This window comes from Ictidomys tridecemlineatus, chromosome 10 (genome assembly GCF_052094955.1).
Source record: "Ictidomys tridecemlineatus isolate mIctTri1 chromosome 10, mIctTri1.hap1, whole genome shotgun sequence".
Classification (NCBI taxonomy): domain Eukaryota; kingdom Metazoa; phylum Chordata; class Mammalia; order Rodentia; family Sciuridae; genus Ictidomys; species Ictidomys tridecemlineatus.
In genome coordinates, this window is record NC_135486.1 from 124,329,796 (window position 1) to 124,354,924 (window position 25,129).

Below are 25,129 nucleotides of genomic sequence, written 5' to 3' on the forward strand. Positions count from 1 at the left end.
AGGGGGCGGCGGCGAGAGCGCGCGAGGGGGTGAGAGGGCACGAGCAAGACCCTGGCGCTGGGCGCCCCCAGACCCCTGCCCCGCCTTCGCTCTCCCGGCTGCTTCCCGCGCGCCGCCCCGCCTCCGGCGCGCGCCGAGCCGCGCCCTTCGCCCTCTCCCCTTTCCCTACGGGCGGCTCCGGCGGCCTGAGGGGCGGCGCCTTCTGCGGCCTCCCCGGCGGGGGGGATGTGAGGGGCGGCCCGCGGCTATGGAGACGGGCCGGGCGCCCCTGGTGGCCCCGCCGCGCCGTCATGGTGCCCCCGCGGCCCCATCGCCACCGCCCCGGAGTTCCAGGGCCGGGCCCGTCGTGGTGGTGGCTTCGGGACCGCCAGTGACTACGGCCACTTCGGCCCCTGTCACCCTGGTGGCCCCCGGGGAGGCGCGGCCCGCCTGGGTCCCGGGGCCGGCCCCGATCTTGGCTCCAGAGGTCGCAGTTAGCTCGGTGGGGGTGCTTGCTTTGGAGGCCTCACCTGAAGCCCCGGAGACGCAGGTACCCCCCGACCCAGAGCTCCCCATGCCGGCTGCAGTAGCAGGAGCCGAGACGTCCATGGCTTTGGCCTCAGGTGCAGACTCTCCGAAGACGGAGGAGGCTGGAACCTCACCAGCTCCAGGACCAGGAACTTCCACTGGGACCCCCACCAGGACCCCTTCCAGAACGGCACCTGGGGCCCTGACCGCCAAACCTCCGCTTGCCCCTAAGCCAGGAACCACAGTGGCCTCAGGAGTGACTGCACGGGGTGCAGCAGGACAGGTGACAAGTGGACATGGAGGTGCAACAGCAACATCAGCATCAGCAGGACAGGCTCCTGAGGACCCCTCAGGGCCTGGTACAGGCCCTCCGGGGACGTGTGAAGCTCCGGTAGCGGTCGTGACAGTGACCCCAGCTCCAGAGCCTGCTGAAAACTCTCAAGATCTGGGCTCCACGTCCAGCCTGGGACCTGGCATCTCTGGGCCTCGAGGGCAGGCCCCGGACACCCTGAGCTACTTGGACTCTGTGAGCCTAATGTCTGGAACCTTGGAGTCCTTGGCAGATGATGTGAGCTCCATGGGCTCAGACTCGGAGATAAATGGGCTGGCCCTGCGCAAGACGGACAAGTATGGCTTCCTTGGGGGCAGCCAGTACTCGGGCAGCCTGTGAGTACTCAGTGGGCACCCTGCGGGACTACCTGGGGAAACAGGTTGGGGGAGGGGAAATGATACACCTTGGCCTGGCTCTGGCTGCCCAGCCTCTTCTGAGGATCCAGGGGGTGGTTAAAGGGAGCTGTGGCACCTAGAGCATCCTGGGATTTCTGTGACACTGGCATATTCGAGTTTTGGACCCAGGAGTCAGGACAGCTGAGTTTAAGCCTAGACCTTGCTTTGGTGCATTGTGTGTCCTTGAGCTAGTGGTGTCCCGGTTTCTGTGCCTCAGTTTCCTCCTCAGAAGGGTTGAATGAAATGATACCTAAACTCATCCCAGCTCCTTGATTTGAAACTCCAGCTACATGCTATATATTATGGAAAGTTACTTGGGCAGGGGGTTTTGGTATTGACCTTTGGTCACTTGTGGGCAGAGTCTGGAGGGATGCAGGCATTTTCTCCTTCTGCATAGTGAGGTGGGGAAGTCTGGATGGAGGGGAGACCTTGAAGGCAGGGCCCCTCTGGGAAACAGGACAGTCTGTCTTGTTTTCACTGAAGGAAAGGGGGTGGGGAAAGCCTCTTCCCCATTTCCTCATCTCCCCAGCCCGCCTTACTCTTTCCTAGTTCCTTCCAGGGGCCTGAGTCACTCCTGAAGTGGGGGTGTGATGGCTTCTGTCTTCTTCCTTCTCTCTCTGTATCCTGTCCCATTATTCCTGTGTCCCCTTAACCTGCTGGTCAGTTCACCTACAGTATTGCCTGAGCACACAGGTGCAAGGCCCTGTGCTGCATATTAAGGATAAAGTAATCCTTTCAAAGAGTTCATCTGGAGGTAGAGATGAAAACTTAAACAGTTGGTTTCAATATAATCAGGTTTAGCCCAGAGCTCATCATATGGTTTTGTAAACACCTGGGGAAGGTGCCTCTTACCTCGTTTGGGAATTCAGCTGAAAATGGTCTGAATCATGAAGAATGAATTGGATTTAGTCATGACTGTGGGTTGGGGGTGGGGGAAGGCTTTTGGGTATTGCAAACAGGATGTATAAGCTAACAAAAATCAGGAAACTTTTGATTAAGCACCAACATTCTTTGTCCAATGAGGGGAAGGTAACTGAAGTTTGACTTTGGTGCTTTTCAACACTTATGGGTGCATGTTTGTACTCAGCTTATAGAGGAAGAAACAAAGCAGTGAGTAAATTCTCTCCCTCAAATAATGTAGATCTGTGTGACCAATGGTTCTTTCCAGGCTGTCCTAAGGAATTTGGGTTGAATTAAATTTCAGAGAGTTCTTTTTGTGTGCTAGGCACTGTGCTAGTTGCTCTTTCTCTGCTTTGTAATTTTGTCTTTCCAAAGTCTCTTCTTTCATGCCAGAGAAAACTTTCTCTTGAGGGGCAAGGCTAGCTGTGGCACACATTATCTTGAAAGCTCTTCAAGTTTTTCATGGCTCCCTGTCATCTATAGGGTAAAGTTTAAGCTCTTCAGCCTACACATAGGCCCCTTATTGTCCAGGAACGCTAGCTTCTCTGTTCTGATTTCCCACCACTCCTCCTCAGGCACTTTGTGCTGTGGTACTGCTGAACTTCTTGTCATTTTTCAGGCTGTCCTATCTGCTAGCCTTCATTGCCTGCTCATTTCCATTCAATCATGATTTACTTCAGATGTCCTCTCCTACAGGAAGCCTTCCCTGATACCCACTGCTCCCACTGCAATTACATGCCTCTTGTGTGCATCTTTGTTATTGCATTTCCATATCTCCCCTTAAGGTGTGATGTTCTTGTGGGAAGAAAGGTATCCTCCTCTTCCCAGCTCTTAGTAGAGTTTGGAACTGCATACGATAGAGATTAATGAGAGATGTCCCTGTTTAGGAACTTCTGGAACAAAAGAAACTATAATGAGACCCTTTAACAGTGTACTTTATATAAATTTTCTCAATAGTCTCCTCATAACTTTGTAGCTGGTAGCATCCCTTTTTATAGCTGAGGAAGAGACTCAGGTTAAACAGGTTATCATTGCCAAGACTCCCCAGCTTCTAAGTTCTGAGCTTAGGCCTATCTGTTTTCTAAGACTGGAGCTCTTTCTCGTATCTTCTGGTACTGGCTGCTACAAGTAACTGTTTCAAGACAGATGGGCACTTTAGTAAGAAACTCTGACAATGGTGAGCAAACAAGGCAATGAGGACTTTATTTGGGAACCTGGGGAGATTTCAGAGAGGTGGTGGTAGAGGAAATCCCAGGTGGTCCAAGGGATCTCAAGAGTCTGAAAGAATGAAATTCAGGCAGTTGCTCCTAAGGAGACAAAGAAGTACATATCTTGTGTTTTTATTTGATAGATAATAATTGCTATTATTTAGATTCTTGCTGTGTGTTATTTCATATAACCTTTCAACAAACTCCTTCAGGTAGATACTGTTATTCTCTCTACCTTATAAATGAGGAAATTGAGGCTTATAAAAATTAAGTGACTTGCCCAAGGTCACACAATGAATAAGTGGTAAAGCTATGCAAAATGTGACTTAATTATTCTATACTTGTTCCTCAAATTTTGACCTGCCAAAAATGGGTAGGCTTTGAACATGACCTCTGTATAGAGGTCCTATAGGGAAGCAATCCCTATTAATATGACTAGGGCCTTGGATGGCCAAATGACCAAATATTCTGATTTTAGTAGCTCACAAGAAGTCCATTTTATCATTTGAGCTTAGTAAGGTGACCGGCTCAATTCTCCCAGTAGCTCAGGTTTTATACTATTGTTACTGACCCCTTCCATGCTCCCCTACCCCATCCTGCAGAGAGAGCTCCATTCCTGTGGATGTGGCTCGGCAGCGGGAGCTCAAATGGCTGGAGATGTTCAATAACTGGGATAAGTGGCTGTCACGGCGTTTCCAGAAGGTTTGAGAGGGTTGTGTGGTGGGCTGGGTAACATATAAGGGTTGGGGAGGGCATGTGTTCCTTGGAAGCTCAGGAAACTGATAATATGTGCCCTCTGGACCACATTGGGGATAGGTAGTACGTGGGCCCTGGGGGTAAGAAGAACTTTAAGTAGAAGGTCAGGCCTTAAGTAGAAGGTCAGGCCAGGTCCAGTGGAGTAAAATCTGACATTTGGAGGACTGTCTCAGGGAGTCTGAGGGACTGCTGGGGAAAGCTCGAAGGCTGTGCCAGCCTCTGAAGCTATCCCCCTGGCTGCCACTGTGCCTTAGGTCAAACTGCGCTGCCGGAAGGGGATCCCCTCCTCCCTCAGAGCCAAGGCCTGGCAATACCTGTCTAATAGCAAGGAACTCCTGGAGCAGAACCCGGGCAAATTTGAGGTGCGTGCAGCTCCAGGGTATGGGGACATGTGGCTATGCAAGGTGTGTCAGCTCCTCCAGATCCTGAGATAATCCCTGCTGTCCCACTACAGGAGCTGGAACGGGCCCCTGGGGACCCCAAGTGGCTGGATGTGATTGAGAAAGACCTGCACCGCCAGTTCCCTTTCCATGAGATGTTTGCTGCTCGAGGGGGGCATGGGTAAGGTGGCCTGACTATGTGGATCAGTCAACAAATATTCGTTGAAGGATCCAGGTAGATATAAGACTGGATTGAAAGCAGTTCTTGCCCTCCAGGACTTATAGAAGAGTCATCTTTAATGTTTTGGGTGTCAGGTCACGTTAAAGGAAGTCTCTCCTCCAGGAGGGAGACTCTAGTCTGATGTTGTTGTGTATTTGTGTGTGTGCACATCAAGGGCACATTGAAGAGGTTGCATTGAGCTTGGTTTTGAAGGATAGATGGGAAATGTGAGGTGGGGGTTTCCTGCTTGGGGGGTTGTGTCAGTTGTGTCTGGGCAGTGGGATTGGGTAGAACTGAGGCTGAAAAAGAAGTTTACGGCCAGATCATCAACAGCCAAGTTCTTAGTATTAGGCCAGAGCACTTGGAGTTTTGTTCTCTGGGCTAATCTTCCTCAAGATGATATGTATGCTGCTCCCTAGTAGTATGCAAGAGATGCAAGAGATTCTCAGATGAACTTTTTTTTTTTATCAATAAGTACATCTTTTTTTTTTTTTTTTTCCTCTTTGAGGTTAGAACCCAGGGGTGCTTAACCACTGAGCTGTATCCCCAGTCCTTTTTGAGACAGGGTCTCGTTAAATTGCTGAGGCAGGCCTTGAACTTGTGATCCTCCTGCCACAGCTTTCCGAGTTGCTGGGGTTACAGGCACGTGCCACCACACCTGGCTATAGGTCATCTTTTAACAATACCTATTGAGTTAAAACAAGCAAACAATACTTATTGTACTGTTCTAATCATAAATGATGGAGGTGAACAAAAAGGCAAAAACTCTGGTCCTCATGGGGTATGTTTGTTCTAGTGGGAATGGGCACTATATCAGAAAAAGAAGGAAAGTGTACTATATGTGAAGTGGTGGTATTAAAGAAGAATTTAAAGCAAGAAAGGAGAATAGAGAATGTGAGTGGAGATGGGGTTACAAAAGTGATCACATCTGACTTAAATGTTTTAAGAGGATCATTCTGGTTGCTGTGTTGAGAACAGACCATACAGAGACAAGGGCAAAACCAGACCATCCAGGAGTGATGATGATAGATAGGATGGTAGCAATGAAAGTAAAGAGGACAAGTAGTTGGATTCTGGATCTATTTTGAAGGTAGAATCAAAAGGATTTGTTAATGGTTAAATGTGATGTGTGAGAGAGGAGTTAAGGGTACTCACTTGGTTTTTGGCCTGAGAGACTCCAAGAATGAAGCTGCTATTGACTAGCATGGATGGGGAAAACTGGAGGAAACATAGGTTTGGGGGCATATTAGGAGCTCAGTTTTGGAATGTTAATTTTAAAATACTCATTGAACACCCAGATGGAGTTTTAAATTGGATCTATAATCTATACAAGTCTGGATTTCAGGGGAGAAGTTTATTTATTTATTGATACTGGGGTGCTTAACCAATGCCCTTTTTTATATTTAATTTAGAGACAGGGTCTTGTTGAGTTGCTTAGGGCCTTGCTAAATTGCTGAGGCTGGCTTTGAACTTGCAATCCTCCTGCCTCAGCTTCCCAAGCTGCTGGGATTACAGGTGTAGGCCACCATGCCCGGCCTCAGAGGAGAAGTTTAAACTGGAGATAAATTGGAAATTGAGAATATCACCTTATGGAGAGGGACTGGCTCTTACCCATGGGATTGGATGAGGTCACCAAGGCTGCAAGTGTAGATGCAAAAGGAAATGGTCCAAGAATTGAGCTCAGAAGCTACAGTGTTTTTGAAAATGGAAAGATGAGAAAGAAGCAGTAAAGGAGACTGGAACATGAAGCTAGAGAGGCAGGAAGAAAACTGGGAAAGTGTGATTCCTGGAAGCAAAGTGAAGAAGGGTTTCAAGGATCTGCTGTGAGAATGCTGCTGAGGGGTCAAGTAAGTCAAGCCTAAAAATTGACCTATCCAGGTCATTGATACTATATAGGTCATTAGTGACTTGATAGAAGCAGTTTTTCATGCAGCAGTGGGTAAAAGCCTGCAGAGAGGATTGGGGGTGGGAGGTGGGAACTGAAGACAGTCTGTCTTGCTGACTAGGTAAGGAAAAAAAAAGTGTGCTATTAGGAGGGACAGTGTGGTCAAGGGACAGTTTTTAAACAAGAAGAAGTAATAGCATGTTGGTATGTCAATGGGAATGGTTCAGTAGTGAGAGAAAAATTGATGATGCAGGAGAGATGGCAGTGTTGCTGGATTGATAGCTGTGTAGGCGAATGGGGGTGGGATCCAGAACCCAACTGGAAAGGCTGTGCTTGGCCAGGATCACAGACAATTTACCCATAGCAACAGGGGAGAAGGCAGGGACACAGAAGCAGGCAGGTGGGTGGGTATAGAGTGGGAGCTTGTGGAAGTTCTGTGTTTATTTTAATATGTATTAGGTAAAATAACCATATCAAACTTGTCATATCATGGTTGCTTTTGCAAAGTAGAGGAAAAATATTAAATAGTAGGAGTGCTATGCAGATAAGACAAATGTTATACATGAATGGATTTGGGACAAAGATATTATAGGCAGCGTTAGGTCTATGTGTGAGACTGGAGGTAGTGAGAGGATCTGGGAGGTTGTTACGTTTTTCTGGGCAAGAGATGGAGGCCTAGGCTGGAAGTGGCTGTGGAGGTGGAGGGAGAGAGAGAGAACAGACATGAATGGAATTCAGGATGTAGCATTGCTCGGACTTGGTGACTTAGCCATAGGGAATAAGGAAGACTCTTTTCTGATGTAGCAGTGAGGGGATGGAATTCCCAAATACAAAGGGGCATCTGTAAGGAAGTGGAGCAGGTATAGGATAGAGATATTTTTTGATGCAGAAACAAGAGAAAGTTCTGAGGCACACTTAGCTTCCAGGCCTGCACCAAGAACCAGGACCTACTGGGTGTGCAGAGGAGAGTTGATGACATCCAGTGTGATGGGATAAGGCAGGCCTTGCTTCAAGAGAGCTCCTGTTCTGGGGTGATAAAAAACATTCAGATAGCGCTAGAGGAAGGCTGATTCTGTGGATGTTGAACGCTTCCTGGAGAAAATGACCTTGAAAATTGGTTGGTGGCAGATGGAGAGAACACAGCCTGTTCTGGGGAATCAGTAGAGAACATGTAGGGTGTGCAGATGAGGGTGGAAGGCTGGTGCCTGGAATGTTGATTGTGGGCTGAAGCTTTGGTTTAAGCTTGTTAGGCAGGGCCTGGAAGGTGGATAGAGGAATGTGGTGGTAAAGCTCTAAGGTTCATCTGGAACTGGATGTAGGAGAGGTCTGGGCTGGGATTGTTGGGAGTAGGTTTGGTTTTGGACAGAGCTTCCAACTCCTGCAGCTGCCATCCTCTGCAATCCCCACAGGCAACAGGACCTGTACCGAATTCTGAAGGCCTACACCATCTACCGGCCTGATGAGGGCTACTGCCAGGCCCAGGCCCCAGTGGCTGCAGTGCTGCTCATGCACATGCCTGCTGAGGTCAGCACAGTGGTCCTGGTTGGGTGGTGGGAGGATCTTGGCCTATAGTGGTGATGGGGGAGCTGCCTACTCCATGCCTCTCAGGCCCCACTCCTCCCTCCTTATTTTTGCCCTTCTCAGCAAGCGTTTTGGTGCCTGGTGCAGATCTGTGACAAGTATCTTCCTGGTTACTACAGTGCAGGGCTGGTGAGTTTCTGGAGGCTGGGTGCATCAGGGCTGTCACTTTTCCTTAAGGCTGCAGGGAACTCCTTGCCCTTCCACACCCTGCCTGGCCCTTCTATCCCTTTCCTCTGGGCCTCTTACCACTGAGATGAGGATCCCCTGTCAGGGTTGATTCTACTTCAAGGGTGCCATAGCAGGCTGGACTTCTTCTCATGGCTCTTCCCACCTCTAGGAAGCCATTCAGCTGGATGGAGAAATTTTTTTTGCACTCTTGCGCCGGGCTTCCCCACTGGCACATCGGCACCTACGGCGACAGCGCATTGACCCTGTGCTCTACATGACGGAATGGTTCATGTGCATCTTTGCCCGCACCCTGCCTTGGGCTTCAGTGCTTCGCGTCTGGGACATGTTTTTCTGTGAAGGTACTTCCATGGCCATCCAAGCTTATGAGGGAACTGGGGTTTGCATGGTGGCTACCAGATGGTCCTGTTACATTTCTGGCAGACCACTGACAAAAGGAACTTGTTTCCCCAGCCTGGAACAACAGGCCTGGTCTTGGTTAAGTTACCAACCTAGAACCTGCTCTCCCTCCCAGGAATATAATACTCATTGCAACTCATTTCCCTTCTTGGAACCTCAATTTCCTCAGCTATAAGGTTGACAGTAGACAGAGATAGGGTCTGTAAGTCCCTCATAATTGAGACAGGCTGAGATCCCAGGCCTGGATCCCCCATGTTCTCCTCTCTGATCTTGCAGGTGTTAAGATCATCTTCCGGGTGGCCCTGGTCTTGCTGCGACACACACTAGGCTCAGTGGAGAAGCTTCGTTCTTGCCAAGGCATGTATGAAACCATGGAGCAACTGCGCAACCTGCCCCAACAGTGCATGCAAGAGGACTTCTTGGTACACGAGGTAGGAATTGAGCCTCAGCACACCCCTACCTGCTTGAGCACATTCCCATGATCTTCATTATGGTACCCATTTCCTCTTTGTTTAGGTAACTAACCTCCCAGTGACGGAAGCACTAATTGAGCGAGAAAATGCAGCCCAGCTGAAGAAGTGGAGGGAAACCCGGGGAGAGCTACAATATCGGCCTTCACGGAGACTACATGGCTCCCGGGCCATCCATGAAGAGCGAAGGCGGCAACAGCCACCTTTGGGCCCCTCCTCCAGCCTACTCAGTCTCCCTGGCCTCAAGAGCCGAGGCTCCCGGGCAGCTGGAGGGGCCCCCTCCCCACCTCCTCCTGCCCGCAGGGCCAGTGCTGGGCCTGCCCCAGGGCCAGTTGTCACTGCTGAGGGACTGCATCCATCCCTTCCCTCACCTACTGGCAACAGCACCCCTCTGGGTCCCAGCAAGGAAACCAGGCGGCAGGAGAAGGAGCGGCAGAAACAGGAGAAAGAGCGGGAGAAGGAGCGGCAGAGACAGGAGAAAGAGCGGGAGAAGCAGGAGAAGGAGCGGCAGAAGTGGGAAAAAGAGCAGGAGAAAGAACAGCAGAAGCAGGAGAAGGAGAGGCAGAAACAGGAGAAGGAGCAACAGAAACAGGAGAAGGAAAGGCAGAAGCAAGAGAAGAAGGGCCAAGGCCGGAAGATTTCAATGCGTCGAAAGGCAGATGGGCCCCCAGCACCCCAGGATGGTGGGGACAGGTCCTCAGCAGCTGAAGCCCGGCAGGATGCTTACTTCTGACCTCTGCCTGGGGCTGAACTGCATGGCCCCTCTCTTTTCCCCTCAGCCAAGAGAAGGACTGGCCTGGGGTGCTCCCCAAGCCCCTCAGCAGGTGTCCCTCTTTATGAGGAAAGTGGCTTGACTTCCCATCTCCTTGCCAGCTGCTGATACCTACACAGCCAGGACAGCCACAGTGCATGGAGCAGCTGTGACCAAGTCTGGAGACTCTTGCCTCCAGTTAGACCCAGCTGGGGTCTCTGTCACTCCTGCCAGTTCCCTCTGAGGTCCCCTCCCAGGTGCTGTCCTGATTGGCCTCCGGTCACCACAGGGTGATTCTTGGCAATAGCAGTTGGCAGTCTGCAGATTCTTACACTCCAGTGGCTCCCTTTACTCATGAGGTGGAGCTGGGTTCCTTTTCCCTTCTTTGACCCTGCCTGTCTTCCCCACTTCCTTTCTGGGGGCCAAGACTCTCCTCATTCTACTTCTGAACATCTCTGTGTTGTAATTATGTACAGAGGACCGGGTTGGCCCAGGATGGGGGGTGCTCGCTCTGTCTTTTGTCTTTCAGTTCTCCTGCACTCCAATTTATTTAAGGGGACATGCACTGAAATAGGAAATGTCCCCCACTTCCCCTCCCACGCTCATTCTGCTCTCCTCCCTTACCCACCTTGCTTTATATTCTCAGGCCTCTGCTTTGTCTCACCAGGATCCCCCCCTCCTTCATCTTGTTCCCTTCCAACCCTCAAGCTCTTGAGTAAGGGGTCTTCCCTTGAGCTCCAAGGGGTGGAATCCAATGTTTACATTCTCTTCTGTCTCATCTCCCATCCCATGCCACGCTTTGAGGAACCGGAAAAAGAACCTGCTGTTGTACCTGGGCCTGTGTCCCGCCTTGTTATTTGATGAAGGGGTTTGGGGGATAAGAATTAGGGAGGAAGGAGAGAGCCAGGACCTGGGTCTCTACTGAAGCAGTCTGCTGACCTTTGGTCCATCATTCAGTCACTGATCAACAAACACTGGTTAAGCTCCTGCTCCAGATTTGCTTGGGCTCTACTGCCTCCTTTGTCACTGGCTTGGGGCCCTCTATGCACTGCCTTCAGCATCCGTATCTCCTTCCCAAAGCGCTCGTGCAATTCCTGGAAGCAGGAGGGGGCACTGAGAGTAGCTACAAAGTCACGGTTCTTTAGGTGTGAGTTGGGTTTTTGGCCAGCTGCCTGGCACAACTCCTGATACTGGGCTTCCAACAGGGATAGCAGCCCATACAGTCGCCTCCAGCTCACCCCAGCCAGGGCACAGAGCCAAGCCTCCAGCTCTTCCTGGTTTTCTGCTGCTAGCTTGTAGGCCCGCCCACATGCACTCTGTATCCCTGGGGTGAGTATGGTAAAGGCATAGGGTTCAGTGGCCTTAAGGCATGGCTCCACTTGGCAGTTCTCCAACAGGATAAGGCCCAGTGGTGTGTGGTCTGCCTGGTGTTCCAGGTAGAAAAGGAGATTTCCCCGGAGGATAAACCAGCGGCGTTGGTAGCTGGTGTTTCGGGCTCCTTTCTTTAGCAAGATGCCCTCCTGGTCTGGTGCCTGTGTTCTGAACTCATGGAAGAAACTGAGCACAGATTTTCGGTGTAGTTTCATGGTGATCCAAAACGGAGAAAACCCTGGGGAGAGAGAAGTGGTCCACCTGGTTTGCCTGGAGGGAGCCTCATGCTGCTTTCTAGTTGCAGAAGGCTCTGCCTGGACAATCTAGGTCTAGGGAGATTGAGGCTCCGTTCTCAATAGCAACAGGTGTAGTCCTGACAAGATCCCTCCCACCTCTTCTTGGGGCCAGATTCCAATCACCTGGGCAGATGTGACCAGGCCTTGTTAGCTAAGGGGTGGGATGAGCTGCTTCCTGCAGCTGTAGTTACTGGGAACTGAACCCAAGAAACTCTATCACGGAGCTACATCCCTTTTTTTTTTTTTGAGACAAGGTCTCGCTAATTTGCCCAGGCTGGTCTTCAACTTGTAATCCTGCTTCAGCCTCCAGCGTCGCTGGAATTACAGGTTTGCTGTTAGCAACTGTTGTCCTTTTCTAGGCCTACCTGAGAGGAGAGCAACGGGGACTTCTGTCCAGGGATGGGGCACCGGTGCCAATGCCACCTCTCCTATGATGGCTCTTTCACCTAAGAAACCAGGAACTGGCCCAAGGAATAGGGGTGGGGCAAAAGACTTCCCCTGGGTCCTAGAGGGAGCTAGGTTCATAAAGTACCCCAAAGGTCATTAAAGCCCCGCAGGTGGGCTATTAGGTGAGCAGGGCTTCCGCTCGGACAAAAGTAAGGCCGCGGCTTTCAGACTATGAGAAGACTGACAGCTGGACGTTAGGAGTGGGAAACCAGAGTATAATGAAATGGTGAGGGGCGCAGAGTCCTGGGGGAAGGGCGACTCGAACTGTGCCTGCAAAAATTTAAACTGAAGCAGGAATTCACTGTCCCTGCTCGGACTCTTGTCCTACATCCAGACCCTAGGCGCCCCTGTAAGTAGAATGCGCTCAACATTCTCTCCAGAGCCTCTCCTGTTGTATGAGTGAGCCAAAGTCTCTTCCGGTCGTCCCTCGTGCCGGGTCACGGTTTAGGCGTTCTTATATCCACTGTTCTGGTCTTTACAGCCACGCGGATTACGTCACTTCTGGCGGGGAAGACAGCGAGGGTGTCTTCCCTCGCTCACCGCGCACTTCCGCCCGCTCTTGCAGTTAATCCACTGACTGGAGTGAAGCCACTTCCGGCCTCCTCTGGCGCCTTCCGCAGTCCTCTTCCGGGTGATAGAGGCCGATACCCCGGATGTATCCCTGGCCAAAGCATCTTTCCTTTTTTTCCTTTTTCTCCTGGATTCCCAGGTGAGCGCGAGCGGGTGAGAGTGCCTGAATCCCTATGGCTCTGCCGGCCGACTAGTTTTTGGTGGGGGAGTCGCCGCGTGGAATTAGGAGTTCAGCGAGAGGAGAAACGGGGCGACTAGGGCGCCAGGTCCTGGGCCCGCCCGGGCTCTGTGGACGCTGCGGGTGTGGGGACCGGGTGTCACCAGACAGTCGAGCCGGGTCGCGCTAGACTGATATGGGGATGATGACGTGGGGAGCCTGGCTCCTTTCATCCGGCATGGGGGGCCCCATAGGGTCCACAGGGGCATCCTTAGCGCTTCTGTCCTTCTGTTTCTGCCTCACTAACTCTTTCAGAAGCCAAACCAAATTTCAAGGGGATGTCCTGGCTGCCAGCTCCCTTTCAACTCTTGATTCTTGATTCTGTACGTGCTCCCCTCCCAAACGGGACTTGGCATATGCCATTGTTTTTTTTTTTTTTTTTTTGTTTGTTTGTTTGTTTTGCGCCGGGGGCCGACTCGCGCTGAGCTCCGCCCCCCCCCTTCCCTTACTTTCATATCCTTTCCTTTGGCTCAGCTGGAGAAAGGTTCTTCTGCCCAATCATGCCAAAGAGGAAAGTGACCTTCCAGGGCGTGGGCGATGAGGATGAGGAGGATGAAATCAGTGTTCCCAAGAAGAAGGTGAGGTGACCAGACTCTTGTGGGGAGGTATGAAGGGAAAAGAGGAACTAAAAGCCTGAAGAGAAAGAACTGGGGAGTGAGAAATGTCAAAAAAAAAAAAAAAGTTTTTCCACATTCTTGAGGAATAGGTTTGGAAAATATTCAGCTTGGAACCATAACCTGGAGTATATGGGTAATTAGCCAGTAATCTGCATTTCTAACTTGCTGATTCTTGCTTACAGCTAGTGGACCCTGTGGCTGGGGCAGGGGGTCCTGGGAGCCGCTTCAAAGGCAAACACTCCTTGGACAGTGATGAGGAAGACGATGATGAAGAGGGATCCAGCAAATATGACATTCTGGCCTCCGAGGATGTAGAAGGTGAGCTATATCCAAGAATTGATTGTGTTAAAAAAAAAAATTGACTCTGTTGGAGGGACAAGTAGGGGCTTTTGGAGTGTGGAGCAAAGGGCGCTCTTGTCTTTTACACACATAGCATAGAGCAATTGTATCTTTGGTCCAGGTCAGGAAGCAGCCACACTCCCCAGTGAAGGAGGTGTTCGGATCACACCTTTCAACCTGCAGGAAGAGATGGAGGAAGGCCATTTTGATGCTGATGGCAACTACTTCTTGAACCGGGATGCTCAGATCCGTGACAGCTGGCTGGACAACATTGACTGGGTGTGGCCTAGGGGCTGGCATGGCTGAGGCCTGGGGGTGGCAAGTCCTGGGCCTAAGCCCCCAGTGGCAGTTGGTGGGTAATAATTTCTATTACAGGTGAAAATCAGGGAGCGGCCACCTGATCAGCGCCAGGCCTCAGACTCAGAGGAGGAGGATGGCCTGGGACAAACACCAATGAGTGCCCAAGCCCTCCTGGAGGGACTTTTGGAGCTTCTCTTGCCAAGAGAGACAGTGGCTGGGGCACTCAGGCGTCTGGGGGCCCGAGGAGGAGGCAAAGGGGGCAGCAAGGGGCCTGGGAGGCCCAGTTCCCCCCAGCGCCTAGACCGGCTCTCTGGGTTGGCCGACCAGATGGTGGCCCGAGGCAACCTTGGTGTATACCAGGAAACAAGGGAGCGATTGGCTATGCGTCTAAAGGGGTTGGGGTGCCGGACTCAGGGACCCCATGACCCCATACCTACACCCTCCCTGGACATGTTTGCTGAGGAAGTAACAGAGGGAGAGCTCGAGACCCCGACCCCTACCCAGAAAGGAGGTGAGCTTGAAGGGCAGAGGAGGGGTATTGTGGGCAGGAGGCAGGGCACTTGAGGCCCAAATGGCTTTGCCTGTTATTTTAGAAGCAGAATCACCAGGAGATGGTCTAGTGGATGTGATGTGGGAATATAAGTGGGAGAACACAGGAGATGCCGAGCTATATGGGCCTTTTACTAGTGCCCAGATGCAGGTAAGCCCCTCCTACCTCCTTCTGCCTTGTCCCTCCCTTCCCTGACTCCTGTCGGCATTCTCCAGTTCTGTCCTCTCTTCCTGCAGACCTGGGTGAATGAAGGCTACTTCCCGGATGGTGTTTATTGTCGGAAGCTGGACCCCCCTGGTGGTCAGTTCTATAACTCCAAACGCATTGACTTTGACCTCTACACCTGAGCCTGCTGAGGGCCAATTTGGTGGTCCCTTCTTTCCTGGACTTGGTGGAGGTGGCCCAGCTGCCTCAAGCAGTGAGGATACTGAAGGCTGCTTTTCAGTTTCCCTTTCCCAATAAAAGTGTTGAGTGTGCATTAGGGCCTTGGCTGTGCTAATGGCCAAAAGCCAGGGGCCTTTTTCATAGCCTCTTTGGCCTTGCTTCAGTCCTTGAGTGTTTCCTTCCGTGAAGTTCCTCCTTGGAAGTTTCTGATATCTTAGACCACCTCACCTTTGTTTACCACCCTCAGTGGCAGAACTGGTACCTCTCAGGTGTCCTGTGGCCTACCCAGACTCTGCTCACCATGTAAGAATCTCTCACACTCTATTCTCCGGTCTTTTCTGGGGAGTCTTGTTTTGCTGTTTTTAGGTCTTTGACTTTCAGGACCTCAGATTCTCTGTCCTTACATCTCCCAGGTTATAGAGCCCCAGAACCAGAGATTTTAGGGCTGGAGGGTGGGAATATCTGGAAGACTTTGGAACCCTATTGAAGGTGAGCAGGAAGTCTTACACACTGTCTTCCCACTTAATCTTCTTAGATGTCAGACAGAAGTGGGATGGGTAGGTCAGGATCATCCAGAGTCCCACAGAGGTAAGCACCAATACCTTTCCTAATCTGATTCCTCTATCTTTTGTAGTAGTTCTCACTGCACTTGGGTGAAGTGTGAACTGTGTACTGTGTGACGCTTATAGGGCCTTTCAGGTCCACCTGGGCCAGTCATGCTTTATAAAGTCACAGAGAGGGGCAACAGCTTACTGGAAGTCATACAGTGAATAAGAAAGCTGGCCTAGACCCAATGGGCTTCTTTCCCAGACCTTTCTTGGCACAAAGCCTTTTTTGCTTGGCCTTTGAGACTCTACAGCTTACATTTCCTGGGCTCCCACATATGTCTTGCCCGGGACTAGTACTTAGAGAAAGTAGATAACTGGGCTGGTGGGAGGAGACAGGTATCACTCTACTGCCTGGATATAATGACCTCACCCCCACCAGTGCTGCCTTATACCTCACCTCACTTGAACCAACTTAGATTGATTTTCCATTTTTCCATCTTGGCTGCCCATTGGAATTTATTGGGGAGTTGTAAAACACTTCTCCTCCGAGATACTGATTGAGATGGCCTGTAGCCTAGGTGATTGGTCTTTTAGAAGTTTTCATTCAGCTGATAACCACCAGGCCTGTCTCCTTGACTGAGACATACTTGGAGAGAGGCCAGTTCCTCCACCCTGATGGGGCAGCAGAGCTGAGCATTGTGTGGCTCTGATGGAGTCTGTTAATTGCAAGGGATCTGAGCACCAGAGCACAAGATAAAAAGGAGCCCCAGGGTAGCAAGAACCTGGCTAAGAGTTAGAAAAGATAGGGGCCAGACTGGATGGGGATACTGGCTTGCCTCTGCCCATGAGGCTGGGGCACTGAACTCAGGGCCACATTACTAGGCACATGCTCTGCCACTGAGCCATACCCACAGCCCATTTAATATTCTCTCAAGCCCTCCAACTTGTACTATAAGGCCTCCTCCAGTGTCAGCTGAGATCAGAATTTCCTTGGCTCCAAGAAACCATTGGCAGTAGGATATTTTGAGTGTCAACAAGAAAGAAGATGCCAGTTACAGTTGTGTCATTGATTAAAAGGTAATTGATTTAAAAAATCTTCAGAAGTGAAAAGCAGGTCTCTTAAACTGTAAGAAACAGTATTCTCCTTTACAGGCCAATGGCTCCTAAGAGGTGCCTAGTCAGTATTTGATGAATATGTGGAGGCTAAGGGCAATTCTCTCTGGATGTCTGTAGGCACCTCAGACTCCAGCTATCCAAAATTGACGTCACCTTCCCCTTATAGCCTCCTGAATCCACCTCACTGATGTGAATTGGGCAGAATAATGGCCCCCAAAGTTAACTGTGTCCTTAACTCCAGAACGTGTCAATGTTACCTTACATGGCAAAGGGACTTGGACATGTGATAAAGTTAATTTGGAGAAGAGAGATTACCCTGAATTATTGAGGTGAGCCCAATGTAATCACAGTGGAATTTATGAGTAAAAGAGGGAAGTCATGAGGGTCAGCAAGAGAGAGGGGAGGACTTCATGCCACTGGCTGCAGAGATAGAAGAAAGGGCCATTTGTCAAGGGATGCAGATGTCATGGAGAAGCTGGGAAAAGCAGAAAACATTCTTTAGAACTTCCACCAAGAAATGCAGCTCCCTGACATGACATTAGCCCTGTGAAAACCACTCTGGACTTCTGACCTCTAGAAGTGTAAGAATAAATTGGTGTTGTTTTAAGCCTCTGAGTTTGTGGTCAGTTGATACAGCCCCAATAGGAAATGAATATGCACCCACCCAGCTGCATGCCTCTCCTGGGAAGCCATCTAATAGAGTTTTCCCTGTGGCCCCATACGACTCTGTTAGCATTTAGGATTGGGAAAGCTTCTTGCCATGTGGGCCTTGTAACCCAAGGTACACACTGAGCACCCCTTTGCTTTAAACAAAAATGTGTGAGTGTGTGTATGTGTGTAATTAATTAAGGTATATAGCTAGTTAATGGCTATAATTTTATTTATTTATTTTTACTTACTTTGGTACCTGGGATTGAACCCAGGGGTGCTTAACCACTGAGCCACATCCCCAGCCTTTTTAAAAAATATTTAATTTAGAGACAAGATTTTGCCGAGTTGCTTAGGATCTTGCTAAGTTGCTGAGGCTGGCTTTGAATTCTTGATCCTCCTGCCTCAGCCTCCTGAGATTACAGGTGTGTGTCACTGCATTCAATGTGACTATAATTTTATTTGAGTAAGTTTTGGGTTTTGTTTTTAAGAAGGGGCCCTCTTTGTTTCCCAGGCTGATCTTGAACTCTAGCTCAAAGGATCTTTTTACCTCAGCCTCCCGAGTAGCTGGGACTACAGGCACATGCCGTCATGCCTAGCTACCATTTTTTGTTAGGTGCATTTGGTTGTACATAATAATGGCATTTGTTGTTACATATTCATACATGCACACCCTATAACAATATAATTTGACCACTACCCCTTACATCCTCCTTCCCTCCAACCTCTTGGTCCCTCTCTGTAACTGACCTCCCTTTGATTTTTATAAAATGTTCCCTCACCTTTTCCTTTTTTTTTAGTTTCTGCATATGAGGGAGAACAATTTTCTTTTCTGTTCATACGTTAATGGTCATCTAGGCTGCTTCCATTGTTTGGCTATTGTGAATTGTGCTGCTATAAACCTGGGTATGCATGTATTACTGTAGTATGATGACTTTAATTCATCATAACAGATACCAAGATGTGGTATACTTGGGTCATACGGTGGTTCCACATCTAGTCTTTTGAGGAACCTCCTTACTGTCTTCTATAGTGGTTGTACTAATTAACTTACAATCTTACCAGCAGTGAAAAAGTGTTCCTTTTCCTCCACATCGTCTCCAGCTTTTATTTGTATTCTTTTTTTTTTTAAAGAGAGAGAGAATTTTTTTTTAATATTTATTTTTTAGTTCTTGGCAGACACAACATCTTTGTTTGTATGTGGTGCTGAGGATCGAACCCGGGCCGCACACGTGCCAGGCAAGCGTGCTACCATTTGAGCCACATCCCCAGCCCTAATTTGTATTCTTGATGACTGCCATTCTGACTGGTGTGAGATGAAATCTCAGTGTAGTTTTGACTTGCATTTCTGTAATTGCTTGTGATATTGAACATTTTTTCATATATTTGTTAGCCATTTGTATTTCTTCTTTTGAGAAGAAGTGTATTATGGTAATCTATTTTTTTTAAAAGAGAGAAAGAGAGAATTTTTTTAAATATATTTTTTTTATTTTTTAGTTTTTGGTGGACACAACATCTTTGTATGTGGTGCTGAGTATCGAACCCGGGCCACACGCATGCCAGGCAAGCGAGCTACCACTTGAGCCACATCCCCAGCCCCTATTATGGTAATCTAGAAGAAATCCTGGAACAGAAAACAACTAGGGAACTAGGGAAAATGTTTAATTCATTTGCCTATTGATTAATTGGATTATTTGATTTTGGTGTGAAGTTTTTTGTTTTTTCCTTAGTTTTATTTATTTATTTTTATTCTAATTAGTTATACATGACAGCAGAATGCCTTTTGCCATATTGGACACAAATGGAGCACAACTTCTCATTCCTCTGGCTGTACATGGTTCAGAGTCACTCCAGTAGTGTAATTGTACATTTATATAGGGTTATAATACCATCTCATTCTACTGTCCTTCCCATCCCTGCAGCTTAATTTTATTTATTTGTTTTTTATTGGTGCTGATAATCGAACCCAGTGCCTCAAATGTGCTAGGGGAGTGCTCTATCACTGAGCCACAACCCCAGCCAGGTGTAAACTTTTTTGAATTCTTTATATATTCTAGATATTAATCATCTGTCAGCAGAGTAGCTAGTAAAGATTTTCTCCCATTTTATGGTTCTCTCTTCACATTTCCTGTTTCCTTTACTGTGCAGCTTTTTAATTTGATGCCTTCCTATTTATTAAGCTTTTTATATTTTAGAATAGTTTCTCGATTTACAGAAAATTTACAACAGTAGTCCAGAGTTCACTCAGTTTTTCTTATTAACATCTTTTTATGAGCCACGCACATTGGCACACACCTGTAATCCCAGCGTCAGGAGGCTGAGATGGGATAATGGTGAATTCAAAGCCAACCTCAGTAATTTAGCAAGGCCCTTTCTCAAAATAAAATGTAAAATGGGCTGAAGATGTGGCTCAGTGGTTAAGCACCCCAGGGTTCAAACCCTGGTACCAGTAATAATAATAATAATAATAATTATTATTATTATTATTGTTTGCTTAAGACAAACCCAACATTATTTTGTGAGAGTTCTTGTTGGGGTTCAAGACCAGAGCCTCACACATGCTACAGAAACGATCTATTCCCAGCCCAGTATTACTGTTTTTGAGACAGGGTTTCACTAAGTGCACTGACTCAAAATTCATCTGCCTTGGCCTTCCTAGTAGCCAGATCTATAGGTATGCTGTCAAACCACGTTGAATTTATCCATTTAAAGCACACACTTCAGTGACTTTTTGTCTGTTCACAGGGTTTTGCAACCATCACCACAATCTAAATTTAGAACTTTATATTTTGTACCATAAAAGAAACCTGCCCCATCAGTAGTCCCTCCCCATTATTCCCCTCTTCACCCTCCAGCACCCTCCAACCACTATCTACTTCCTGTCTCTAGATTGGCTTATTCTGGGCATTGCAGATAAATGGACTCAGACAGTATGTGGTCTTTTGTGTCCAGTTAGCACAATGTTTTCAAAGCTTATCTGTGGTATTGCATGTAAAGTATTCCATCCTTTTTTATTGTTAAATAATTGTCCATGGTATGGCAAATTACTGTTAACTAAACTTCATACTTTATTTCACTAGTACTAGATTTTCTCTATTGTTTTCTGTTCTAGGATTCCTTCTAGATTACCACATTACATTTAATTGTTATGTCGCCTCAGCCTCCTCTAAGAAACATTTTCTTAGACTTGACTTGTTTTTGCTGACCTTGAGAGTTTTAAGGAGTACTAGTTAGGTATTTTGTAGATTATTGCTACAATTTCAGCTTGTCATATTTTCTCTTATTAGATCTGGGTTTTGAGAAGAGGGTCACAGGTGGTTTCCGTTGCTTTTCATTTAAAACTTTTAATGATGGGCTGGGGATGTGGCTCAAGCGGTAGCACGCTCGCCTGGTATGCGTGCGGCCCGAGTTCGATCCTCAGCACCACATACAAACAAAGATGTTGTGTCCGCCAAAAAAAACTAAAAAATATTAAAAAATTCTCTCTCTCTCACTCTATCTTTAAAAAAAAAAAAAAACTTTTAATGACTCCCTACTGCTCTGAAGCTGAGGTCTAAAAGCTATAAGCTGGGCTGAGGGTATAGCTGAGCTCTTGCCTAGCAAGTGTGAAAGAAACCCTGGGTTCAATTCCTAGTACTGAAAAGGAGAAAAGAAAAACGAAAAAGGCTGGAAGCTGACTGGGAAGCTCTTCCAGAACCTTGCCCAAGCCTGCCCTCCAGTCCCATCCGCCATTGCTTTCCTCTTCCTCTTCCACCACAGGCCAGCTCCATCCTAGTCCTGAATGGGTGGAAGATTTTAGTTCTCCAGGCCTGGCCAGAGATCTCTTTCTCTCTTCTGATTATTTGGGAAAGGACCAATTAACTACCTACAGTGGCTTAGTCCCCTTTTCTGGGATTCCTGCTCCCTACTTCCCAGCTTGATGATTGCATCTCCCGTTTCCCCTGTAATACAGATGTGTGACCCGACACCTAAAGTATCTTCTCCCTGTCTGGCTCCACAAGTAGTCTGGGACGAATTTAGTGCTGATGACTGAAAAAGGAAATGAACCAATTCTCCCCTGTTCCTATGTGTTGGGGAGTTTCCTCTTGAGCCAGACCAAAAAGGAGGGCCTCTGGGATTTTTTGTTTTATTGCCAGGTTCTTAATGCCTTCCACACATCCACCACCCCTTCCCAGTGGAGTGGCCAGATCTGTCTGACTCCAAAGTCAGAATTTTTGGTGAAGTGTCGGTTCATTTTTTTTTTTCCTGTTTTAAAATTGGAGGGTTGGGATGTAACTCAGTGGTAGAGTGCTTGTCTAGCATATGTGAAGTCCTAGGCTTGATCACCAGCAATGAAAAAAATGGTGGGGAGGGGCTGGGGTTGTGGCTCAGTGGTAAAGTGCTTGCCTAGCCCATGGAAAGCTCTGGGTTCGATCCTCAGCACCACATAAAATAAAGAAAGGTATTGTGTCCAACTACAACTAAAAAAAATATTTAAAAAAAAGTATGGGGGGAGTAATTTTCTTATTGAATTGTGAGAGACCCTTTATTCCATGTATGAGTCTGTTTTGTTCCCCTCCCCCCCAGGGTGGAGGACTGAACTCATGGCCTTGGGCTTACTGGGCAAGCACTCTTCCACTGAGCTAAACACCCACCTCTGGAGCCATTTGTTTTGCAGATATATTATTTCAGTCAAAGCTTTTCTTTCTTTCTTTCTTTTTTAAATCAGTCTTTCAAGCCTGGGACATAGCATGCATACCCAGTAATCCCAGCAACTAGGGAAGCTGAGGCAGGAGGATCACAAGTTTGTTTTTGGTACCGGGGTTTGAACCCAGGGGCACTTAACCACTGAGCCACATCCCCAGCCCTTTTTATATATTTTATTTAGAGAAAGGGTCTCACTGAGTTGCTAAGGGCCTCACTAAATTGCTAAGGCTGACTTTGAACCCATGATCCTCCTGCCTCAGCCTCCTGAATTGCTGACAGAGAAGAGGATCACAGGCGGTTTCCCTTGTGTTTCTCTTTTGCTAAGCAAAAGCAATAAACCTTTTTCTCAAACCCATGTCCTTATTACTGAATTGGCACTGGGGACAAGGACCAAGCTTTCCACAACAAATTTGGCAACCCAGATGGGATCCAAGAACAGCCCCCACTCCAGCTTGCTTGGGCAAGCCTGACTTTCCAAGGAACCCCACTTCCTTGCTGAGAGTATAAGGTGAACTTTTTGAGAGCTGATTGCCAAAAAGTCAGGAGATGGGTGAATGCGGTTCAGGTGGAATCAGAGGAGCTATTCCTGTGTGTAAAGAGAGGGACTGAGGGACTTCAGCAGCTGCTGAAGTCCCTTTTGCTTCAGGGAACTCCCGTTTTCTTTCCCTGAACTACCTGGATTGTTCCATCTGTTAGGTAGTAGCTAGCAATGAGCAGTGAAATGCAGGCAAGTTCTCAAGTGTTCTTTAAATTACTATAGGATCTTCTTCTTCTTCTTTTTTTTTTTTAAAGAGAGAGAGAGAGAGAGAGAGAATTCTTTCAATATTTATTTTTTAGTTCTCGGCGGACACAACATCTTTGTTGGTATGTGGTGCTGAGGATCGAACCCGGGCCGCACGCATGCCAGGCGAGTGCGCTACCTTTTGAGCCACATCCCCAGCCCTAGGATCTTCTTTAAAATACTTCTAAAATAAATAAGAAAGCAAAGTGTGGTAGTTAATTTGTAGAAAATAAACAGAAGCAGAAGGAGCTAATCAGGAAATATGTCAAGAGAAAAGGATTAATAGAACTAACTCTTGATAGGGTCCATTGATGTTGACATAAAGCTAGGAATTATGGCTATAAGTGTCTCCAATTGTCTGGAAGGGAAGACTCCTTTAGTAGCACAAGCACACTAAGGTAATTTCTGACCAGCTATTGACCCTAGTGTCTACGTTAACATGGAATTGACTTGTAGATGAAGCTCCTCTAAATAGGATGTCCACCATGACAGTTTCAGAGAGGACCAACTAAGATCAAAAACTCCACCACCCAGGCTGGGACTGTGGCTCAGCGGCAGAGCGCCTACTTAGCATGTGTGAGGTCCTGGGTTTGATCCTCAGCACCACATAAAAATAAATAAATAAAATAAAGATATTGGGTCCAACTAAAGAATAAATATTAAGAAACAAAAACAAAAAAAGCCCTCATCATCCAATGTGAAGGAAGATACAGAAGGTGGTCCTCAGTTCTCCTGGTAAACATCAAACAGTGATAAAATTGGAGACAGCATTGTATTCTTAATCGTTCTCTACTTGGAGATGGCCCATTCTCTCTCGAGAGTGATTTTGTTTAAGTCTCTCTCTTGGGGCTGGGGATGTGGCTCAAGCGGTAGCGCGCTCGCCTGGCATGCGTGCGGCCTGGGTTCGATCCTCAGCACCACATACCAACAAAGATGTTGTGTCTGCCGATAACTGAAAAATAATAAATATTAAAAAAAAAGTCTCTTCTTTTACTTTATTTTCACCTCACTTTCACTTTTAATAAAGTTCTCTTGCATGACTTTTGTTTTTTTGGGGGGTACCAGGGATTGATTGAACTTAGGGGGTACTTGACCACTGAGCCACATCCCCAGCCCTATTTTGTCTTTTATTTAGAGACAGGGTCTCACTGAGTTGCTTAGCCCCTTCCTTCTTCTGAGGCTGGCTTTGAACCCACTATCCTCCTGCCCCAGCCTCCACTGAGATTACAGGCACCCTGCCTCTTGCATGACTTTTGGTGTCTTGACTTTAAATCTTCTTTTGTCAGAACACAAGTACCAAGGTTTGGAGTTTTACCTCCCTGCTTTCCTGTGAAACATCTTGGTCTACTTTGAGAAAAAGGAAACTGAATGCAGTAAAGTCATGACACCTTGGCCATTTGCATGATCCCTGCCCTCTGTATGCCTTATCAGTCACCTGCCATCTACCACTGTGCATCTCTGGTCTTTTGCTCTGATGCTGAATGCCCTTAACTGTCCATACCCACCTGATAGACAACAAGAACTTTTGTTTACTTCCCCCAACTTCACCCCCTTTCAGCAGAAGCAGTTTGGAGATATTGTCACCCCTAGTACCCCCCCCCAAATATATATATATATAAAATTTGTCTTGTGCTGGGCCAGGTGGCGTATGCCTGTAATCCATATGGCTCAGGAGGGTGAGGCAGGAGGATCACAAGTTCAAAGCCAGCCTTAGCACTGTGAGGCTGCTAAGCAACTCAGTGAGACCCTGTCTCTAAATAAAATATAAGATAGGGCTCAGTGGTGGAGTGTCTCTGAGTTCAATTCCTTGTACAAAAAAAAAAGTTGTCTTGGGTCAGGCATGGTGGCACATGCCTGTATTCTCAGTGGTTCAGGAAACTAAGACAGGAGGACTGCAAGTTCAAAGCCAGCATCAGCAATTTATCAAGGCCCTAAGCAAATTACAGAGACCCTAACTAAAAATAAAAAAATAAAAAAGGGACTGAATGGTTAAATGTCCCTGGATTCAATCCATGGTGCCAAAAAAAAAAAAAGTTGTAGCTTAGCAGTAGAGCACTTGCCTACCTTATGCAAAGCCATGGATTTAATCTATAGTACTGAAAAAATGATCTTGGCATTTTCATGTAAATTTTAGAATCCACTTGTCAATATCTTAAAATTTTCTATTGAGATTTGATTGGATAATTTTGAACTTAATTAAAATTGATAATATTTCTTTCCTAAATGTTTGGTAGAATTTACCAGTTGAGATATTTGTACCTGGAGTTTTCTTTATAGAAATGATTTTTTT

General features: G+C 47.7%; 2 protein-coding genes and 1 non-coding gene across 6 annotated transcripts; 2 read left to right on the forward strand and 1 right to left on the reverse strand.

Annotated features, from left to right (window-relative positions):
- Nucleotides 1-3: 3 nt before the first annotated feature.
- On the forward strand, nt 4-10,805 carry Tbc1d10b (TBC1 domain family member 10B). Of its 2 annotated transcripts, XM_005323850.5 has the most exons (9): nt 7-1,173; nt 3,944-4,043; nt 4,352-4,459; nt 4,552-4,658; nt 7,992-8,106; nt 8,227-8,292; nt 8,501-8,690; nt 9,025-9,179; nt 9,265-10,805. In XM_005323850.5, the coding sequence occupies exons 1-9, from the start codon at nt 248-250 to the stop codon at nt 9,949-9,951; spliced, it is 2,454 nt and encodes an 817-aa protein (XP_005323907.2). In that variant the 5' UTR covers nt 7-247; the 3' UTR covers nt 9,952-10,805. The 2 variants fall into 2 exon arrangements, with proteins under 2 accessions (XP_021581184.2, XP_005323907.2); XM_021725509.3 differs by lacking the exons at nt 3,944-4,043; nt 4,352-4,459; nt 4,552-4,658 and having other exon boundaries at nt 4-1,173.
- LOC101959044 (uncharacterized) lies at nt 3,312-12,342 on the reverse strand. The gene is made up of 3 exons (XR_013426935.1): nt 12,002-12,342; nt 8,410-11,578; nt 3,312-3,440 (listed from the first exon to the last, which is right to left on the reverse strand). It is a non-coding gene; the product is annotated as an uncharacterized LOC101959044 (transcript).
- Nucleotides 12,343-12,650: 308 nt separating this feature from the next.
- Nucleotides 12,651-17,331, forward strand: Cd2bp2 (CD2 cytoplasmic tail binding protein 2). Of its 3 annotated transcripts, none has more exons than XM_005323849.4 (7): nt 12,651-12,792; nt 13,345-13,448; nt 13,670-13,805; nt 13,948-14,105; nt 14,202-14,637; nt 14,720-14,826; nt 14,913-17,331. In XM_005323849.4, the coding sequence occupies exons 2-7, from the start codon at nt 13,371-13,373 to the stop codon at nt 15,021-15,023; spliced, it is 1,026 nt and encodes a 341-aa protein (XP_005323906.1). In that variant the 5' UTR covers nt 12,651-12,792; nt 13,345-13,370; the 3' UTR covers nt 15,024-17,331. The 3 variants fall into 3 exon arrangements, with proteins under 3 accessions (XP_005323906.1, XP_040133152.1, XP_013213411.1); XM_040277218.2 differs by having other exon boundaries at nt 12,782-12,806; XM_013357957.4 differs by lacking the exon at nt 12,651-12,792 and adding an exon at nt 12,884-13,193.
- Nucleotides 17,332-25,129: the final 7,798 nt, after the last annotated feature.

Excerpts from the sequence above, each read along its gene's own strand:
- Cd2bp2 (XM_005323849.4), top strand. The coding sequence starts at position 13,371 with ATGCCAAAGAGGAAAGTGACCTTCCAGGGCGTGGGCGATGAGGATGAG. Across the intron at positions 14,106-14,201 it reads GGCTGGACAACATTGACTGG|GTGAAAATCAGGGAGCGGCC; the intron begins GTGTGGCCTAGG and ends TTTCTATTACAG. Across the intron at positions 14,827-14,912 it reads TTACTAGTGCCCAGATGCAG|ACCTGGGTGAATGAAGGCTA; the intron begins GTAAGCCCCTCC and ends CTCTTCCTGCAG.
- Tbc1d10b (XM_005323850.5), top strand. The coding sequence starts at position 248 with ATGGAGACGGGCCGGGCGCCCCTGGTGGCCCCGCCGCGCCGTCATGGT. Across the intron at positions 8,107-8,226 it reads TCATGCACATGCCTGCTGAG|CAAGCGTTTTGGTGCCTGGT; the intron begins GTCAGCACAGTG and ends TGCCCTTCTCAG. Across the intron at positions 8,293-8,500 it reads GTTACTACAGTGCAGGGCTG|GAAGCCATTCAGCTGGATGG; the intron begins GTGAGTTTCTGG and ends TCCCACCTCTAG.